At 31.0% G+C, this 20,580-nt stretch overlaps 1 protein-coding gene and 1 non-coding gene across 4 annotated transcripts in view; both read left to right on the top strand.

Annotated features, from left to right (window-relative positions):
* The window catches only part of Dysc (dyschronic), a 99,405-nt gene that overhangs the window by 48,187 nt on the left and 30,638 nt on the right, over positions 1–20,580 (top strand). For 2 of the 3 annotated variants that reach the window (XM_026631608.2, XM_064220168.1), the window contains exons 8-14: positions 1,521–1,646; positions 5,839–6,005; positions 6,629–6,812; positions 9,571–9,678; positions 11,675–11,731; positions 12,589–12,680; positions 13,259–13,325. In XM_026631608.2, the coding sequence (XP_026487393.1) occupies positions 1,521–1,646; positions 5,839–6,005; positions 6,629–6,812; positions 9,571–9,678; positions 11,675–11,731; positions 12,589–12,680; positions 13,259–13,325 (801 nt within the window). The remainder of the gene's footprint in view (positions 1–1,520; positions 1,647–5,838; positions 6,006–6,628; positions 6,813–9,570; positions 9,679–11,674; positions 11,732–12,588; positions 12,681–13,258; positions 13,326–20,580) is intronic. The other variant, XM_064220167.1, reaches the window with a different exon arrangement.
* Positions 14,130–14,201, top strand: Trnap-cgg (transfer RNA proline (anticodon CGG)). The gene has a single exon. It is a non-coding gene; the product is annotated as a tRNA-Pro (tRNA).

Genomic DNA, 20,580 nt, shown 5'->3' with positions numbered 1-20,580 from the left:
ATTATAGTTTTCTAGAATTTTATTGATCAGTGCAAAAATATCATGAAACCCATTTTATTAAATTCCAAACATTGATATCCTTGGTTTCGATGTGGGTAATATTATGTCCAAATAAAAAGCGTTTTGCAAAAAAAATATATTTGTTTTTTTAATATTTCTTAGATAACATTACACAGTAGCTAAAAAAATGTTATAAATATAATATTAGGTACACGTTTAGTTGAGTTTTATTTATTTTAGTTAATTATATTATAAATAAAATAAAAATATAAAAATGTAATTGTAAAAGACTATATATTTTATATGTACATATTTGTATAACAAGAGCAAACACAATATAATATTAATATTTATTACAATAATGTATGTATTTATTTCACAAGTTTTTATGAATTATTTTATAATAATTTAAGTGTGCGAATAAATTTAGTTTAATAACAGGCGACTTAAAAGAGCCTACGTGAATAATTTGTATCGTGTAATACAGACCCGGTTCAAGCAATTGCGGCTGAAAGGATTACTCAGTCATGCCCGGGTCATTACGCAATAGACTTATGCTTCAGTTCGTATCAGGTTACACATAAAAGAAAACATTTTATTTACCATTTTGTTTTGTAAATATTGCCATATAAAAAAACCTTGTATTTGTCAAGAAATATTAGATACAGGTTACTGTAAATTTCCCACTGCTGGGCTAAGGCTTCCTCTCCCTTTGAGGAGAAGGTTTGGAGCATATCCCATCACGCTGCTCCAATATGCGGGTTGGTGGAATACACATGTGGCAGAATTTCGTTGAAATTAGACACATGCAGGTTTCCTCACGATGTTTTCCTTCACCGCCGAGCACGAGATGAATTATAAACACAAATTAAGCACATAAAAATTCAGTGGTGCCTGCCTGGGTTTGAACCCGAAATCATCGGTTAAGATGCACGCGTTCTAACCACTGGCGATGGCCACTGGAGATGGCCCATCTCGGCTCTTTATACTATATTACACATATTAATATATTTCGTAAACTTGAGGATGATTTATAGTGCGATACAGAAGGCTCACCTAATTTCGGTCCAGTAGCTAGAAATATGCTATTTAGGGTAAGAATACAACGTACTGGCAAGCTTTGATCGATACGTAGGATGGGTTCATATATGAAATTCCATATAAATAAGGAATAGCGGTCGGGTTGCGGTTTATTTATAACGGTTCCAACCAGCTAACTCAAAATGTACGGGCTTATACCTATGTATTCTAAATATTTTTCAATATGATAGATTTTATTTTAATTTCCAGATAAATATAATTTACGTAATTATAATTCCCCTTTTTACATAAGATAACGCAATACGTTTAAAATAAATGGGATTCTAATCTATAGTATTAATCAGCTCAAAAGTAACCTTAGTACACAAATCGTTTTCTAATATATATTATACACACATTTGAAGTATTTTGGAACATAAATTATGTATAATATTTGAAACTATTTTATATGTAAATATATTCAACGAATCTTTATATAGGTGGATTTATGTATTGAGCCGGGACAATCACTGGGTCTGATGATCCGGGGCGGGCTGGAGTACAACCTGGGAATCTATATCACCGGGGTGGACAAGGACTCCGTCGCGGACAGAGCGGGGCTTATGGTATGTCCATGATTATTTTAACTAGATTAAAATAATTTTTTATAATATATAAAATTAAATTAAAGGAAAAATTGAAAGTAAAATCCCGTCAACAATTCTTACAACTTTAAAAGGTTGCTCTTTTTTAACGACTTCTCACCTTAAAATTCATTTTAACAAGTTACTTGAGAGTAAGTTTTTGGGTAAACACGCGACTAAGTTATCGAAGAAAAACGTGCACGCGTCGAGCACGAGTCGAATTATATACACAAATTAAATACATAAAATCGTACGAAAATATATTAGAGCTTGTTTTTATATTCATGAGCTCTATCCATTGCGCCATCTTGACTCATATATTTTTTATCTTAATGTTATTCTACAATATACTGACAATAGCATTAGTTCGTTCCGGTATAAAGGGTGAATGGATCATTATCATTAAATAGACATAAGTTAGATCCTACATTTAGGAACGCATTATCCTTGTAAAGTAGAATAAGCCTTTTAAGTTGCTAATATATATGGGGAAGTGTAGCCACTTTGCTTCTATAAGTATATTCATTAATTGGCATTCGACAAGAAAAGAGCCAAAGGAAATGTTTTCGCTATTTTCTCACTCAGTCTATACACATTGTTAGAAGAGACTTTAATTTTCTTCTAACAACATTTATTTCATAAAATTAAAAAAAAATAAAACATTGAAATGTGTTTTAGTAAATTTACTATTAAATGAACATTAACAAATTAATATAATTGCGCATCAACAGCCTAGTGCATAAAATTATAATAACTGTCAAATAGAAGCAACTAATATAATAACTGTCCTTAAAAGTAGAAAATTTATAGCCAATGTAATTCAGGATGTAAAGATTCTAGATATACACCATGTTTTCAAATCTGTTCAAGCATTTAAAAGTTATGGCGGAGTAAAGAAAGTCACATACACACAAGAACCCTGAAAGCATTACACTCCGTTTTTGGGGCGCAGTCGGGTAAAAAAGGGACATAATACAATATTTTTAGAATACAAGTTTATACCACGAAGGAGTTTTATTTGCATAATTTATTAATGTTAAAACAAACTTTTTACAAACTTTATAAACAGTAATAGCTCGTTCTGAGGCATCGGGTTTCCTTTATCCTACTCAGTACAAAACTAGGTCAGTTAAGGTCACACGAAACCTTCATAATTATTTTCCTTGTAGCTACGAAGATCAACTTATTATGGTAATGTAATAACACTTTATGCGGGACCAATATTTTTTGCTTATAAATAAGGTAAAGCTTGATAAATATCTCCAAGATCATTCATATTTACGTATAAATAAGGATTTTTTTTTAAAGTTTGTGGAATTATTGTATTAGTTTGTTCCGTTTATTGAATATCTTACGTATAAAATATGTATATATATGGATATATAGTTAACAGGTTCCGTGTCCTAATAACTGACACAATAGTTAAACAATAAGCAGGAATAGTATGTGATACACAGGACAGGGAAAGCGTTATTTATTAATATTAACTGATTTTATTTATTTTCATTTTAGATTATTGTTTTTTTATTATTTAAACACACCTAAACAATGTATATGTGTGCGTGTGAGTTCCCTATATCGTCAGTTATATATGATATGTGCTTTTAGTATCACCGACTTTGTCAGTATAAAACAATAATACTATCCTATCCTACTGCTAGTAGGATATTTAACGACCTGTTACTTAACACCTGCAAAACCTGCAAACCTGCAAAGGAATAACGCCAGATAAAAGTAAATACTTTAAATATAATAAAAATATGTTTTGATATGTTTGTTTTATTATGATTTATTGTATTGCTTATGTTTTGACTTGACCTTAATTTTTATTTTATTTAAAATAGGTAGCAAATGGGCCATCTGAATTTAATAAAAATTATCCCTTAAATCGCCCATGTGCAGCCACTTTTGTGAACTAAGCTATAAAAAATTATCAAATATTGCTGCTTGGCGGCATAATATGTACTGAGTGGGTGGTACCTACCCAGACGAGCTTGCATAAAATTTCTACCACCAAGTAAACTTATATTGCAACATTCACACGTAATTTAACTTGTAAACTATCTAATAGTGTTATACACGTAATGATGTTGTAAAATGGTCACAATTTTCTTTTCAAAGTTCGGAGCTCGGCTAAAGCGTAAACAGTGTTGAAATTATTTTTATAGTTATCGCGTGCTGTTGTAATATATCGATTTGCAAAGTTGACCGAGTGCTTTTGTAAATTTAAATCAGTTTTGACTTCTAATGTTTTATTTATGAAAATTATAATAAACAATATACTTCTAACGTATCTGCTTTTAATATATTTTTTAATTTATATATATGAATAAATTTAATAATGATACCAAGTATATACAGACTAAAATTAAAACAATATATACTTTTCATAGGTGGGTTGAGAAGGTTTCATATGGCATGTTTTAGTTTTAAATAGATAATCTTCAAAAGTCTTGATAGCGTGGAGTATTGGCAAGACTGCTGGGATTTTTCTATTAAATCGCAATAAACGTCTGTCACTTGTAGCAACAGCCAGATGGGGTGAAACGTCTTTTAATAATATTTTACTGTTATTTATTCAAGGAGTGTTGCTTCTTGAAGCCTTACAAAATGTAGTTACGATAAATTTAATAATTATTAAGATGAACAGAGAAAGTAAATGTGAAAACGGGAAAGACTTTTTCATTTATAGTACGAAGGCAGACGTGTAAATGGGTCATTTTGTCTCCTCCGCTCATAGTCATTGCCACCGTAGGAAGTTTCAACAATTCCTTTCAATGTAAATACGTTTCTACCCCTAGAATATAAGTTGCTATGCGTCTTATGTTTGTAATTACACTGGCTTTCTCACCCTTGAAACCGGAACACAGAAGTTGTATGTTGCAGTTCTGGTGATTTTTTTAGTGCTGATGTGTCAGGAACTAAAGAGTTAAAATTAGTCAAAATTAGAATAGATAGAATATAAAAAGAAAGAAATTGACTTTTCAACAGCTCTACCATGATTTGCTGACTCTGAAATACAATTCCTTGACTCGAAACGAGTTTTTTGTTACATATCTGTTACCGATATGTGATAATTGACAGAGTTCTAGCCTTTAGTAGTGATAATTATAATTTTAAACCATTGATTTATATTTTTCCATTTATTTAACAGCTCTACCATGATCTGATGGCAGAAAAATATTTGTTTTGAACTCATAACAAGTTTTAAATGATATTTATTACAATTATCTATCAGAAACAAAAGAGTTCCTGCTTTTAAAAATGTTTTCAAACGATTAAAACGGTTTTTCTCGACTTTTTTGTGTACCTACTATTTTTTTATTTTTCGATGATTTTCTCCCTAAAAAAGCCGGAACTATTTCTAAAAAGTATCAGGAACTCTAGAATTCAGCTGTATGCCCTAAGATATCCTATTTATTTTTGATCTGCTACGGGAAGTTAGCAGATCATTTCGTCGATTAACTTTTTTTAGGTAAAAACGCCAGATCTATTTCTAAAAACTATCAGGAACTATAGAACTCTTCTGCATGCTAACAGAACTCACATTTAATTTTCATCTGCTGGAGAATGATCTGCTAAGTTCACACACATACTTATGTAAGACTAGTATAGGCCTTATAACCCTTAAACTATTTCTTGCACTGTATCTAAAATTAAGATATTATATTTCAATAGCAAATGGATTATATGATATATAATGGATTATAAAATAATATTGATATAATGATATGAACTATTTACCAAGAATCACGTTGTTATCGTTATCTACAATATAAAACGTGTTCAACTTTCGGGAAGGATATTGGCGATATTTTATAGGTAAAGGCGATGTTTGGCAGATTTATTGTGCTAGAGTTTGGAAACGCCCCGTCCGCCACAACACGCTCGAGTTCCATTATTTCTTTCAGATATTTTCTAAACAGAGTTTTGTTTCGATTTTTTGTTCTAAAAAGATTTATTGCTGTTCTGATATTAGATAACAAAGTTTGGTGAAATTTCTAGTTTACTTTTATGTTTAGCAATACTTTGTATTATACATATTGTTTTAAAAAAAAAACACTACTTTAATTACCTTTTTATAAATCACTCAAAATACATAATTATTATTCTACTGACAACTAGACTAATAATTTTAATAACGTAATAAATGGCATTTAATTATCCCTCTCAGGTTGGTGATCAAATATTAGAAGTGAATGGACAATCGTTTGTGAACGTGACGCACGACGAGGCGGTTGCGCAGTTAAAGTACCACAAACGTATGTCTTTGCTCGTAAGGGATGTTGGAAAAGTTCCCCATGCTTGTACTGCTTACGGAGAGAGGGACGCTGCCCCCAGGTAAACGAATTAATTTTTAATTTAACTGATAAGCAGTTTAAGTGTCAGTTACTTAGTTGCTAGTAATATTGTATTTAAATTAAAAGTTACCTGTATTGAAAGAGTACTTTTGTAACAGCCAGTTTTAATGAATACTATGGTAATTACGAGTTCCTTATATTATAAATTTCCTTTATGTTATTTTATAATAAAGGTTACTTATATTTTTTTATTTGGGTCATTAACCTGTTACAATAATTACAACTGTAACCAGTTTTGCTGATTTTTATAGTAGTTTTATTTACAGTAATCTGATTTTGTATATAGATTAAATTTGTAGTTCTTATGATCAGCTACATATTACTGTGATAGAATATACCTTCACTCAACAAGTGAGTATCTACGAAATTAGCATTAACATTGATAATTACATGTACTGGTAAAACACCACTGAAGCTGCAAGTTAATAACAGGATGGTTCGGTCAAGTATATTTGGTATCCGTATATGTACCATACAAACAAAATTATATTGTAGATTTCATAACATCAGAACTTATAACAATTATATATATTATAACGTAATACATTCATGTTAAGGAAAGTTTACAAGTTTTTTATTAATAAATGTTGTTTATCTTCATAGAATAAGTGGCTGGGGAAAACGAAGAGGGGCAGCAGCGACCGCCGTGGAACAGAAAGCCAAGTCGCTTCTACCACAGAGCGACATACCGGCGCTAGCTTACTATATGGAAGAGTACGCATCAAGACGTCTCACTCCAGATGCCTTCTTGACAGTGCTAAGAGATCTGCTGGATACGCCACAGAAGGTAAGTGTTAATAAGTTCCTATGTGTTCATATATTATTAATTGGCTTGTTGGTCTAATGGCCAGCTTCTATTGCAGATCAAGGTCTTGGGTTCACCCAAGCCAAGTCAGTGATTTCATTTAGTTAGCAGCCCGGAGGTCAGAAGTTGGCAGAGTTTATACTTTCGAGCTTCGATAATAAATAACGCCTGGTCTGGCCTGATCTCTCTCTTTCTTTATATGGAATTTGGAGTTCGTCGTCGGACTTTAAGAGGGAAATAATAGTGTTTATCTATGTTTGCGTACAAATTTATGCATTTGAATAATATTCCCTGCTCATTTGGTTAGTATGCGCTATGTCTACGTTGAAACTGACCAGGAAGACATCATTCATGTTATTAACGAGAAAATAAATGATAGGGAATTTTAGATATGAAAGATTCTTACGATTTCGTAATGTTTACATGTATGGCGTAATATTAAGCAATTTGCAATATTGTCCTGTATAGACAGCTAGTCTCGATTAAGTATGAGCGCCGTGTCCAAAGAGATAACGTCATCATCAAAGTATGTTCTCTTTTAACAATTCACTATATTAGCTTCATTTGTTTTAAACGAGTTTATGTGTAAGGTGATGGTTTTTCAAATATTTACTAATGATAAGAGTGGATTTTGAAATTGAACCCATACCCTTAAGTTATATGTTTTAAAATAATAAAATTGATATCCTAGGAGCAAACAACAATCGATCATTTCGTGAACAAACAATCTCTAATGGCAAACTGAGGAAATGGGAGCCAATGCGTCTTATATTTCGTTATTTAATGGATAACATCTTTCAATCCTTAGAATTTAATAAATTGTAATTATATGTAATAATAAAATACTCTTACAATAATTTATGAGACTCGTCAAAATAAACCAAATGAGCCCAAACGAGGGTTGTACACTAATTTTATATTTTGATTAAATAGCATTTGAATGTAGTTATCACGTTGTGAAATATCGTACTAGAAGGCCACGTCATAGCGATAGCCATAGAAAAGATCTATTATATAACGTTCGATGGTACTAAACTATTATGCTATCTTAGGAATTGCGGCAACCTACATGCAAAGTAAACAGTTAATACGACAATAATAGTCGAATAGTTTAGAATATTTAAAGTAGGTTAAAATTTACTTTATAGATTTATTTACAACGTAACATTGTCACGACTAGTTAGTAACAAATAAATAAAGCAAGATATTAATCATATTAAGTTTTATAGGGAAAATTACGTTTCGTAATGTAATGTTTAGTTTTTTACAGTTGGGTGTCCATTGAAATCCTTTTTTACTCAAATAAAAAGTATCATGTTATTATTTATTAAAATCTATCTAGAATTTATACGTTATCATTCACATAAACAAAGAAACGAAAATATTCGAATGTGTTCAAAATGTTTACACAATTGGTTACACTTCTTAATTATTATCAACAGACTTGGAAACTACGATTTCTATATTATATTATATATTAATAGCGTAATACGACGATTGCTGCACATAAAAAAAATCGGTTATGGTCTCATTTTGAAAAGCTCCAACCGCAGATGTGCTAAAAATTAAAGAGGATTCTTGATTGAAAATCATTAAATTGTTACAATTTAACAAATTATTTTAGAGAGCGGAAAAAAGTTACTGGAGTTGTGCTAAAGTTGTATAAAAAAAATGAAAAACGTAAACAAAAATAAAATAAATTGTTATTGACAAACTCCAATTGTAACTGAACTAATGTATATTTGTCATTAAAAATTTTATTTAAAGAAGGTGTCATCATTTTGAAGCCAAATGGAGATGATTGACTTGCAGTTTTTAATAACATAAAGTCAAAACAAAACCTGTGTTCCAAAAATTCCTTTAAAAAAATTTTTTAAATAAACGCGAAGTTTCGCAGACTAGTACTACGATTAATACTAGAACATTAACTTATATTTTGATTAAAAACATATGGACGTAGTTATAACGTAAAATATCGTACTAGAAGATCACGTCATAGGTGCGTAAAAAATTAAGTACTAAATTAATGAATGAGGTACGTGAGCTCTTTCCCGTCATCACAAGCGATATGTATGTGCATAAGCTTTTTTTTCTTATGAGAACAATTTTCATAAAGATATAAATAAAACCGAGTCCCAATTGCGATGCGTGATGCTTGAATTTCCGTGTATCACGTGATATTTCCCACGGGTTGTCCTGCTCATGAAAAGTTGTATTGATAGCCTCTCTGCTGTGTCCAATGTTTGTGGGGTCAGGACAAATTAACTATGATCTTCTCATCATTCATGTTATATGGTACATTGAATAATAATGTGATGAGGTCATGTCAAATAAAATTAAAAGGGTTTCGTAAAAAATATCGCATGTATAATTTTATATGCGACTTAATTTCAAATATAATTTAGTTTTTACTGAATACAATTTGTATGTCGATCATTCAATATGTCGCTTCAAATATAAATATAAAATCTATTTAATTTCCAAGTAAATCTTAAACTTCTAGCCTTGTTTTGTGTGAATGTGATAGAATATTTAAGTAGTACAGTTTACGATGATTTTTATTAAGTTTTTCAAGAAACAGTACTGCATTTTGAAAAACAAAATTCACGAAGCATTTTCATAAGATTACCGTAATTATAATCATGAATATTTTAATTAACAGCTACAGCGCTTTCAATATTCTGTAAGTAGGCGACATATTTAATTAAATTACCTTAATAATCGTTTTCATTGTACACAGTATTCCCTTTTGACGGAAATTCGAGAATTTCTGCTTCCGGAGGACCGGCCGCGGTTCGACGAACTTGTATACAGACGCCCCGAGGATGGAACGGACCATCATTTGAAGGTATTATCACACCACTTAGTGTTAACACTAAAATAAGGCAATTATAAATAAATATTAAAATTAAAAAAAAGTAACAAACCCATTACAAATATTTAAGAGAAATATAATAATATTTAGATGTCATTTTTTTCATAGCTATTTTTCGCAACTTATATTTTGTTTTAGATTAAATATTCTAAATTCTTTAATGTATTTTTTTATCCAAAAGCTGTTACGATGTTAACTAACTGTTTTATAATTATGATATATTTTCTTATTCGACATAAGGCGACATTTAAGATAGCCATTTAAAAGACTAGACTAGTATTCGTTTTTTTTTCATAACTTTAGACCTATACCAAAAAATAAATTAATACTGCAAAACCTTTGGTTATTAGTGTTTAAAAAGATTTACACGACTTACTAGTTAAACATTTTATTTGTTTTCAAAAGAATAAGATAAATATACTTTATTTCAAAAAGTTAAGGGTAAAACTTGTTTAGGGAGTGGGTACGTCAATACCCATGGGGTTAACATTGGATTTCAACTTCCTGGATTGCAAGTTGTAAAAATATCTCATAAATTCAAATTAAGTTTTATATTTAAATGAAATTTCAACAAGTTCTCAACTACATTGCCGATGTTCATTAAGTCTTATTGTTCTTATCAACCTCTCTGTTGCCTGTTAAATCTGATTAGTGCTTTAGCTCTGACTGAGACATTTAATTGTCTGGATTATTTAAAAGGTTATTTTACAATTTATTCAAATAAACGACATTTCTATATAGTTCTTGAGATAAAATTAATAATTATCATCACTTTATTAAAATTTTATTGTCCGTCTATTTAACAATTGTTTAAAAATATTTGTGGAATATTTTTTTTTAATTTAGTGTATGAATATTCAAAAAAGGATTCTTCACTGACTTCTGAGCAACATTACTAATCAATTTAAACGCTAATATGATAAGGCAAACATTTCTAATTAGAAACGAATATAGGTATGTGTGACAAAAATCAAAATAATTGTCCTAGTATTATTACCACCTTATGGTAGTGAGTACATACACACATACCTTATTAATATTATAAATGCGAAAGTTTGGATGGATATTTGCTACTCATTGACGCAAGAATGGCTGAACGGATCTGAATGAAATTCGACACAGTGATAGATTATATCAATTACTTTATATCTCGACGATATTTATATTTACTAACTAACTAGTATTTTAATAAACTAATAAAAATTAATAAATATAGATAGTGTTTAGTCACAAAGAGCCTATTCAATTATAATAACATAGAATATCAGATCATTAGTACAAAAGTTTTTCTTACCAATTTCCTTTGCCATATTAATTATCCAAAGTTCTATCCATTAGGTTCGTACGAGTTGTTCTTGGGTTTTTATACGGTGATCACGGTTTAATCAACATTTCCCACTTTTTACTATACGACATTCATTTAATACGAAATTCACGATGAACTTGAATATAATTCAAATATAATATGTTTTGTGACTATTTCATAACATAAAATAAAGATTTTAAATCAAAAATGGTTGTTATATAAATTTAGTGCTTTAGCAAATTTAAGTGTTCACTGAAGTTTTAAATACAATATGTTTCAGTAAAATTTAGTTTTTAATATTTATTTACTACCTAATGCCCAACATGTATATGTATATATACGTTCCATCATATAATAATTATGCATCTATTCAAACAATATTTGACTTATCTTATACGCGATAAACTAAAGAAAATAAATTGTAATTTAACAGCTACAACTGAACTAGATTGTACTTATTTTAAAGCAATCATGCAAATTGTAATAAAAAGAATACTAAAATTTAAAATGCAATGTTTAAATGGAAACACAAAGCCGTCACTCAAGAGATATATTACAGACGCTCACGGGGACTCTACTTTGATTAAACGACTCGGTGTATAATACACTGACTAGTTTATAAAGGCCATGTACATACCGCTAAGGCTTTCCAATTGTTCTTAGCGGGGGAGTGAGAGACATATGCTGCCTTCTTCCACAATGCACGAACTTCATGATCCGGTAAGTGCTTTATATATACGATGTTTGTATGTATGTGTTGCATGTCCATGTGTTACGCGATACGATGTTATGATCTCACTATAAATATGTTTATAAGACAATCTACAAATTGTCTTAATCTATACAATAATGACGGACTATGAAGTATGTTCGTATACGTTACACGGTAGTTTATTATGCTGATTTTCTTTTACTATAATGAAATTTTAAAACGAAGTTGAATATTTAACAATAATAACTACTCATAAAATATGGCGTACGAATATGTCTCATAAAAATAATTTAAAGTTACAGTTAAGTGAAAACTAAGACTGAGACTTAAGAAATTTTGTTTAAAATATAAAGATGGTTATGTAATCTAAGTATATACATAAATAGCTTGTGGGTAGAATATAAGTATGATATGTATGTATAAATAAAATTTAAATTATTTAAGGGTTCTGAATATTTAAATAAATTGCCTGTTACATCGTATCGTGTAACAGATGTCGCGTGAAGCCTTATGATATTAGACATTTAAATTTTGTTGCATAAAAATTGTTAATTGATGTGTAATTGTGTTATTATACTGTTGTTGTAGCTTTGCGTAAATATAGAATACAAAGTTTGGAATCAAATGTGTAGAGAAGTACATAGAATCATTATCATAATATCACATATTTCAAGGGTTCAATCGAATTTAATAAGTAATTGATAGGATTACGGCATTAAATAAGTTTATGTAATAATTTTGTTTAACACAGTTTTATCGACATATGATTCGGCTTAGGTCAAATTACTTTTTCTGAGCAACACAAATTAAATGAAACACTGGATATAGAAATGTAGGGTGAGGTAGAAAGAGATTGTTGTTGTAGGAGGTGCCGGCAGAAGTACCTCTGGTGGTCGACCACCGCTCGCCCTCCGAAGACTCCGGTTTGGGTCTACCACCCCACGACCAAGCTTACAGGTGACCGCACATATTTAGGCACGCTAAAAATACAGCTCGGATTCCATCAGAAAAATATCCCTTAAATAACTCGGAATAATATAGTCAAAAAAATAAATTGCATTGACAGGTGTCTGACAAGTGTCTGTTAATCTAAATAGTCCAGAATCGTTGAATCGTTATTGGCTTATCGCCAATACTTTACTTGTACTCAGCACGAGAGTCGATTGCTTTATCGCCGTATAAACGATCGCATTTACTGTCACCGGCGGTTTTATACGGTTATCCTGCATCCGTAAGGGTTCTTTTGAATTAACTGCCCGTAAAGTCAATCGGCGATTAAATGAAACAATTCAACAACAATTGTTTCATATTTATAAGTTACTTTAAATTAAAATAATTATTTACCATATAGATTGTTATGTCGCGGCGTCAAGTTAAGGCTTTGTTTATGATAAATTAATTTAATGTAAACGAAGGTCTAATCTCGTTAGATATAAACGAACGGATGCTTGTTGTTTATTTTCATATAGTAAAAGGTACATAGTTCCTATAAGAAGTTGGAGATAAGGTATGTGACGCAATGTTGTGTGGGGCAGGAGCGGGCGTGCCTGGCGCGCTGGAGACCCGCCGCCACCGGACGACGAGCTGGAGCCTCCGCCCGAGGTGATTTTGCCAGAATTACCTTCACTTACTAACATTCTACTTGTGTCGCATTCACTTCTCTATGTCTTTCTAAGTGTACTGGGTGTCACTCACATCGACTTGCAAACGTTATTCGTTTCCCCTAAAATGCTTTATATTCTAAAAACAAACTATGTGTTTTGATTATAGAAATGTTCAAGTAGCTTTTGTAATTAACTACAATGCGATGCAAACACGCTCTGCGGTGATTATTTTCTCACATTCATTAATATGTAGTAATTGGTTTTCTTCGCACCTGAAAATTTTCTCCGTCTAAGTTTTAAAGTACGTACTTGTATGTAGATGAGTGGCACCTCGGCGCAACCACTGAATTTCTGTGATTCACATTTTTCTTGCATGAGTTTATAACGGCTAGATGTAGTACTTCACTGAACATGCAATTATGGCCGTTATTTCCATTTGCACAAAGACTAAAAAGGGTAAATCTGGCAAAATTTTTCACATTTACTACGTAGACATTTTATTATTTCAATATTGGCACTATTGTTAACAGTCTGAATCGGTAATAGCGGCCAATGAATATTTTCTTTATTTATTTTCTTGGCTATTAGTATAGAATAGATTTTATATAGAACCAATTTATTAATACAAATATTGTTCTGCTAACTCCATGAATAATTCTGGATGTAATAGTCCTTTTTGTACGGAAGAGGTTATTTGTGAGCAATTATTATCGCTATGGTTACAATAATCGTAAAATACCCACTTTATAATAAAAATGTGAGGTAGTTGGATTAGATCATTCTTTTAGCAAAGCTGTATATCGGCTCGTTGGTCTAGGGGTATGATTCTCGCTTCGGGTGCGAGAGGTCCCGGGTTCAAATCCCGGACGAGCCCAAACTTGTTGACTTTTTTAGGTTCTTTTTGTTTTCTGTAATAGTTCTTAATATTCATTTTATAAAAATATATTTGTATTCATTAATTTCTTAAAATAAACTGGTGACTTCGGTAGTGCATAGTTACCTTCTACAAAACTATGAAGCTACGAACTTAGTAAATTATGTTAAGAAAGTGTCAAATGATGATTTAGGCATTATTGATTTTTCGCTTTTCCATTATTTAAGGAAAGTGTTTGTTTATTAATTCCAAAATAATAAGGTTACCAATATAATGAAAAAAAAAACTAGTAAACTAGTCAGTTTCTTTTTCAAGGGTTTACATAATATTTCGTTTTTTTTTGTGATGCGTATCGGATCTACAAAGGGTAGTGTTATGATTTTTACTTTTCATATTACGTCGGATTACGATTCAATGACGGGGTCTTTAACACTTTTCAAATTAATTTCGGACGAAAGTGGTTATCAAGATCGGGGTCCGTATTGATTTTCTAATGGTAAGTACAGTCAAGGGCACAGAAATGTACATAAACCTTGACAATTTTCTAATTAATGTTATAAAAATTCCGTTGCTCGTAACTGTACTTATTAATAAAAATAATGCTTAAAATGTTTTCGCACCTTATTAAAAAGGTCGTCATCATCACCAAACTGAATTCATTATGATGTTTTAATTATGATAGTTCAGCCAAAATGGGGTTATTGATCGAGCGCCTAGTTCACGAAACTGCCAATCTCGAGGATATTTATTTAGATAGGAAGAAACACTAACCTTGGCAAGAAACAGAAATCCTTGGAAAAAAGTTACGTCGTTAGTCCCTGGGGCTTATCTCTCTCTGGTCGTTTTAGACCTGCCATCCTACACTTATATGTACGTAAGAATGATAATCTCTATTATATAGAATTTCTGTCTGTCTGTTACGGCTGAAATTCCGCGACCTGATTTTCTTTGTTGGAAAAAATAAATGAAAAACAAATAATTATTATGATAGATTGTTTACTTACACTTGACCTTAAATTGAGAACATCAAATCAATAATATTTTAAATATTGTTAGTTATAAAAGTATTTGTTTAAGAACATTTGTTTGCTACATAATAATAGATCACGGTTATTATCTTTAAATCACTATATCTATTGTATTCAAATGAAATATATAACTATTATAAAAACAACTGAATAGATTGTTGATAAGAATTTCGATATTTTTTTTCGAACTCTAACTTAACATTATAGTTTTTCGTTTACTAATAACCATGGTACGTCATGTAAAATAGTTACAATAATTATGACCTTGCAAAATAAATGGGTCACTAGTATATAGTACACATAAAATGAATAAAATAATAATATATTTACGATTAAAGAAATAATGAAAAAGCTTAGTCACCGTCGTCAGTACTATGGCCAGTGAGGTATCGTGTTAGTAGTAGTTAGTAGTGACGTATAGCTAGTTTTGTAAATTAAGTCAAATAAGTTGTACAAATATTACGAGTACCTAGTCAGCATTGTCCTGCACTATGCTATCTGTTCAAGTGTCATAGTTATGATCGGTGGTCATTATTATTTATTTTAAGCATTTCAAAACGGATTTACAAACAATTACATTGTGACAGTTTTAATTATTTACGATTTTTCAATTTAGAAGAACTTTGATATGATGAATTGTTATAATTTACATAATTTAAATGCACAAGAGGTTGTACGGTCTCTAGAAAATGGAAAAAACCAGGCGTTTTTATTGACTCTGAGTCCGAAGTCATTAAGTACGACATATAAAATCAAACATTATATTATATATTTATTTACATGGGTATTACTTTATATGGGTATTCGCTCGTATAATATGCAAAGTTCTTGCTCAGACAAAAATCGCTTGGAACTCGTTTAATTTATGAATTACCAACTTTTATAATTGGGTGTATTATTTTATTCTTATAAGTGGTAGAATAAAATATTAGGTTTATACGAATAGTAGAATTAAAAGCGTAAATCGGCGGTAAACAAAACAAACGACTAAACAAAATTATCTGAATTCGTATTCGAATATAATAATACAATGAAAAAATGTATTTGACAATTTTGACATATTCTATACATATAATAAAATTGGAGTGTCTGTTTGTAATATTAAAATCACCACTTTTTACTGAATGCATATATATGTATACACGGTACGTATACCGATTTTTTTTTTCAATTTTTGTCTGTCTGTCTGTCTGTTTGTTCCAGCTAATCTCTGGAACGGCTGGACCGATTTTGACGGGACATCCACAGGCAGATAGCTGATGTAATAAGGAGTAACTTAGGCTACAAAAATAACTTTTTTGTTAAATTCAAACGCGCACGAAGTCGCGGGCCCAGCTAGTTTAAAATATAATCAGTTCGATCTAATGTTTCAATCGGTTTAAATCGACAGATATCGATAAATTTGAGTGAACCTATCGGTTCGGGAAACCGCCGACGAGAGTTGGTTCCATGAAGTGGTTGTTCGAGAGAGAAAATGCTATCAAAATCACTGTTGTGAATTTTCAGACACCAAAGTAGCGAGGATGAAAATTAGAACCTTGATGCAATGTTTGAAGATGAATTCAGTGGCCGGGATCGGAATCTATGGATTTAAAATTTTCAATTACTCGGAAAATTCCCCATAAAGAATATTGACGCCAAGGCTCGAAATATTGACACCAAGTATTGACGCCTAGCTGTGGCAGCCAGGAGGATAGTTTTAAAATGTGGAGATACGACAATTGCTGACATTTTAGCAGTTAAAGTGCAAACTGCAAACCATTCTTTTTGGTGTTGAATTTGACTAAGTTAATTATATATATTAACCAAAGTATCGGCTCCAGTCAGTCACTTACGGTACCTACTTTAGTTAATAAAGACTCAATTTTGATTCAACAGAAATTTGTGCCAGTTCTCATCAAGTATTCCCGAGAAATAGTAGCGTGGTCGAAATATTATGTGTCTACGGTGTTGTCGTCTGCATATCAGTAAATTTTGCTAAATTGCGCCAAGTCATAGATATGCACAAGAAACAAAGTAGGTGATAGTGTAATTTTCCAGGAAGTCCATAGGCAGAAATGTTTGAAAGCGCTTTGTGCTTGATACGATCCAAGGCCTTTGCCTTAAACTTAACTACTTCGGTCCGCCAGGTTACTTTGAAGATCACCACCGACAGAAACCAAAATTGCAGTCGCTAATCTGGGACAGGAAAAACAAATTCTGCCCAATCATCACGTTTTAATAGAAGATGGACGATGTTTCGTAGCAGCAGCATAATTACGATTTTAAGCCGATTTTTCTAAGACGGTGGTACATCGCCGGGCGCGCGGACCCATTCGGCTGCATCCCGAAGATATGCAGCAAAATTAATAAAAGTTATTTATTCTGATATTCGAATATTTGTAATTAACTAGTTATAATACACATAATATTAACATCTAAAAACCACAAGAATGGCAAATACTTGTCCCAAATATCTTACATATACAAATACCAATACAACAACATAGGCCCTATAGAACAGATACATCGCAGTGACTGAATATACATATATGTAAAGTTTACAATATATTATATATGACTACTAGAGGAATATGAAAGTTCCCACACGAATTTGTAATTTATGTGTGTAACCGGAAAAACAAACTAAACTTATCTTTTTATGATATTAGTATGATTTATGCTCAAAAGATAATAAAACAAAAAGGAAATCATTCCATTTCTTTTGACATTGAGGATAACATATAAAAGAGAAGTATTACATATGAAATGATATAAAATATTAAATAGGGATTGACCCTACTTTTATATTATTACGATTAAATCCCTTAAATTATATTTTTGGTTATATTTATAGTATAAATTTGACATCCGTTATATAAGTCATATAAAATTGTTTGAAGTATTTCTCCGTAACAGTGCGGAATGAAAAAGAGGGTTGGTTTCATAAGCACACTAAATTATAACGCATAGCTGCGTTCAGTCTGTTTTGACCATCACGAAAATGGAACACGCATTTATACTTTTATATTATTTTTCTTATGTTAATAAGGTTAATTTAGGAATTCAATTTTTAACAGTCATAATTTAAAACACTGAAAGGTGATCTCACATTTTTACCATGTTTTATAATTTCTTGATCATATGTGCGATAGATTTTTTTAAAATTCTTTTATGATATTTTACTGTAATAGATCTGACGATTTTCTCATAAATATTTGTAATGAAATAAAAAATTGTCCATCAAGTCAATCCAAAAAGGGCATAATTTAATGTTTTTTTTTTTAATTCTATTTACCTTCGGCGTGGAACTTTTTCTACGGCTGACATAACCATGTAACCAAAGCAACCAATCTTCTCATACGGTATAAATACAGAAAACAATTAAATTATTAATTAACCGAATTGAGTTATTCTATTGTAACTATTAAGTATACAAGTATTATTTTAATGTCTGGCTTAAGCTTTTTGAGTGACGTCAAACAAGTTAAGCTTTGCCACGTGAAGCTTGATATGTCATTAAGATAAGTGGGCTTACTCCCTTATTTAAAGGGTAACGAACCTAGTGGAAAGCCCTTGTTAAAGTAATAGCCCATTACCTTTTTTCTTCTAACAAAAGATTCTCTTAATGAAATTACTTTACGTTAGTATTTGCTGAGGTTACCTCACGATTTTACTTTATATTTTATAGTACTTTACTTATTAGAAGTTTGATTTAACAACATTAATCATGAGGAAGTTCGAGATCTCGACTAAAATTATGTGCAGAGTTAATCAATCTTTGCGCTAGTTTTTTTTTTATGTTTTGCTTATGTGTTATCATTAATTATGACGCATAATCTTATACGCAATATATTTATTCAGTGAGTATTTATCTATTGTTTTCTTTAATTTTCTTAGGGCGATTGTTCCACAACTTGTATATAAATTCGAGATTGTTTGTATGATGAATAAATATTATTTCATACGTAATAAACTTAAAACTAAAACATATTCTCGAGGATGACATTTTAACTCCACCATTTTTAATAAACTGCCGTGAAAACGAATGTTATTAAAAAAATTAACTTATGTCTATTTATTTTAACTGGCTTCTGTCATGTTTTACAAGAAACGTAAAAATTTAAAATTTTAGGTATTTTGTTAGAAAAAATGTTTAACATTGTAAAGATTTATAAGCGTAGTAACAAAATACGCATGTAATATATCCATCATAAGTTATTAATCGTACAGCCATTCCTCAATATATCGTTTATTTTTTTAATAAAATATTGCAAAAAGTATATTTTACATTTATTGCATTTATCCAAGAACAGAAACAGAATTGGATGAAATCAGTGAACATGCTTTTCGCTAGTTAATCCAATTTTCAGAGCAAATATTCAATTTTCTGAATCATAGATAATATTCTTTCTTTTCCTTTCCTTGAGAAAAATTGTTACCAGACATGAATAGACTCGGAAAATGTGGCCATATACTTCACAAGTCAATTGTAAAATTATGGCATATGCGCGGGAATTTTTTGTATGCGCGTAAGTTAACGTTATGGGGTGCTGAAAACGTCAGTTCTCGGCACGCCGGACGACCGGTCGGACGGCATGTCGCGACGCCGGCGTCGCGTCGCCTTCCGCGACTACATACCTCTGGACATACATGCTATGGCAAAGGTATGCTTTGCAATACCATGTATTTTTAAGAGAAAATAAGTTATTAGTAAAAATTATATAAGTTCGCTAAATTCTTTTACCTGTAGTTCGGAAATAGAAATATTGTATTGTTAGGATTACGACTGTTATTATTGTTTTCAAGTAAGCCGTCTCATTACTACTTGTCTGTATCGTTCTATTGTTCTGTTTATGCATCATATACAAGACAGTCATTATTCATCCTCATCTTTTGCTGTAAATAGAATTGATTAATTTAGTTCAGATACTTTTTTATAATTAAGATGATATATGTTATGTTTTATTATGCAATAAAAAGTATTTAGTCCGTATTTCCCATAAAAACAATATGTTTTTGTGATAAACCATGTACCCGTCACTACTTATGGGCCCCATGGCCGGGAAAACATTTTCAAAAAGTTTTAATTCGTCGATGTCGATGTCTTTACAGTGGTGTTATGTTTCCAGGCCAAATTATTACAATAAACAATTTTGTATCAGTTATTTAATTAGCACATAGTGTTCGTATGAGGCAAACTTTAAAATAGTAGGTATTACATAGCATTTAAACATTACCTTCTGACTTAGAACTTATCTAAGTAGACACTTGTATCGTACAAGTATCTATAGGGCATAATCCGGCCTTAACTGTATTGTACCACTATTATCTCTAAACCATTAAATATATATACGTAACTAATTGTTACA

This window comes from Vanessa tameamea, chromosome 4, assembly GCF_037043105.1.
Source record: "Vanessa tameamea isolate UH-Manoa-2023 chromosome 4, ilVanTame1 primary haplotype, whole genome shotgun sequence".
Lineage (NCBI taxonomy): Eukaryota > Metazoa > Arthropoda > Insecta > Lepidoptera > Nymphalidae > Vanessa > Vanessa tameamea.
Note: the sequence above shows the minus strand (reverse complement) of the source record. Positions and strands in the feature narration are given on the sequence as shown.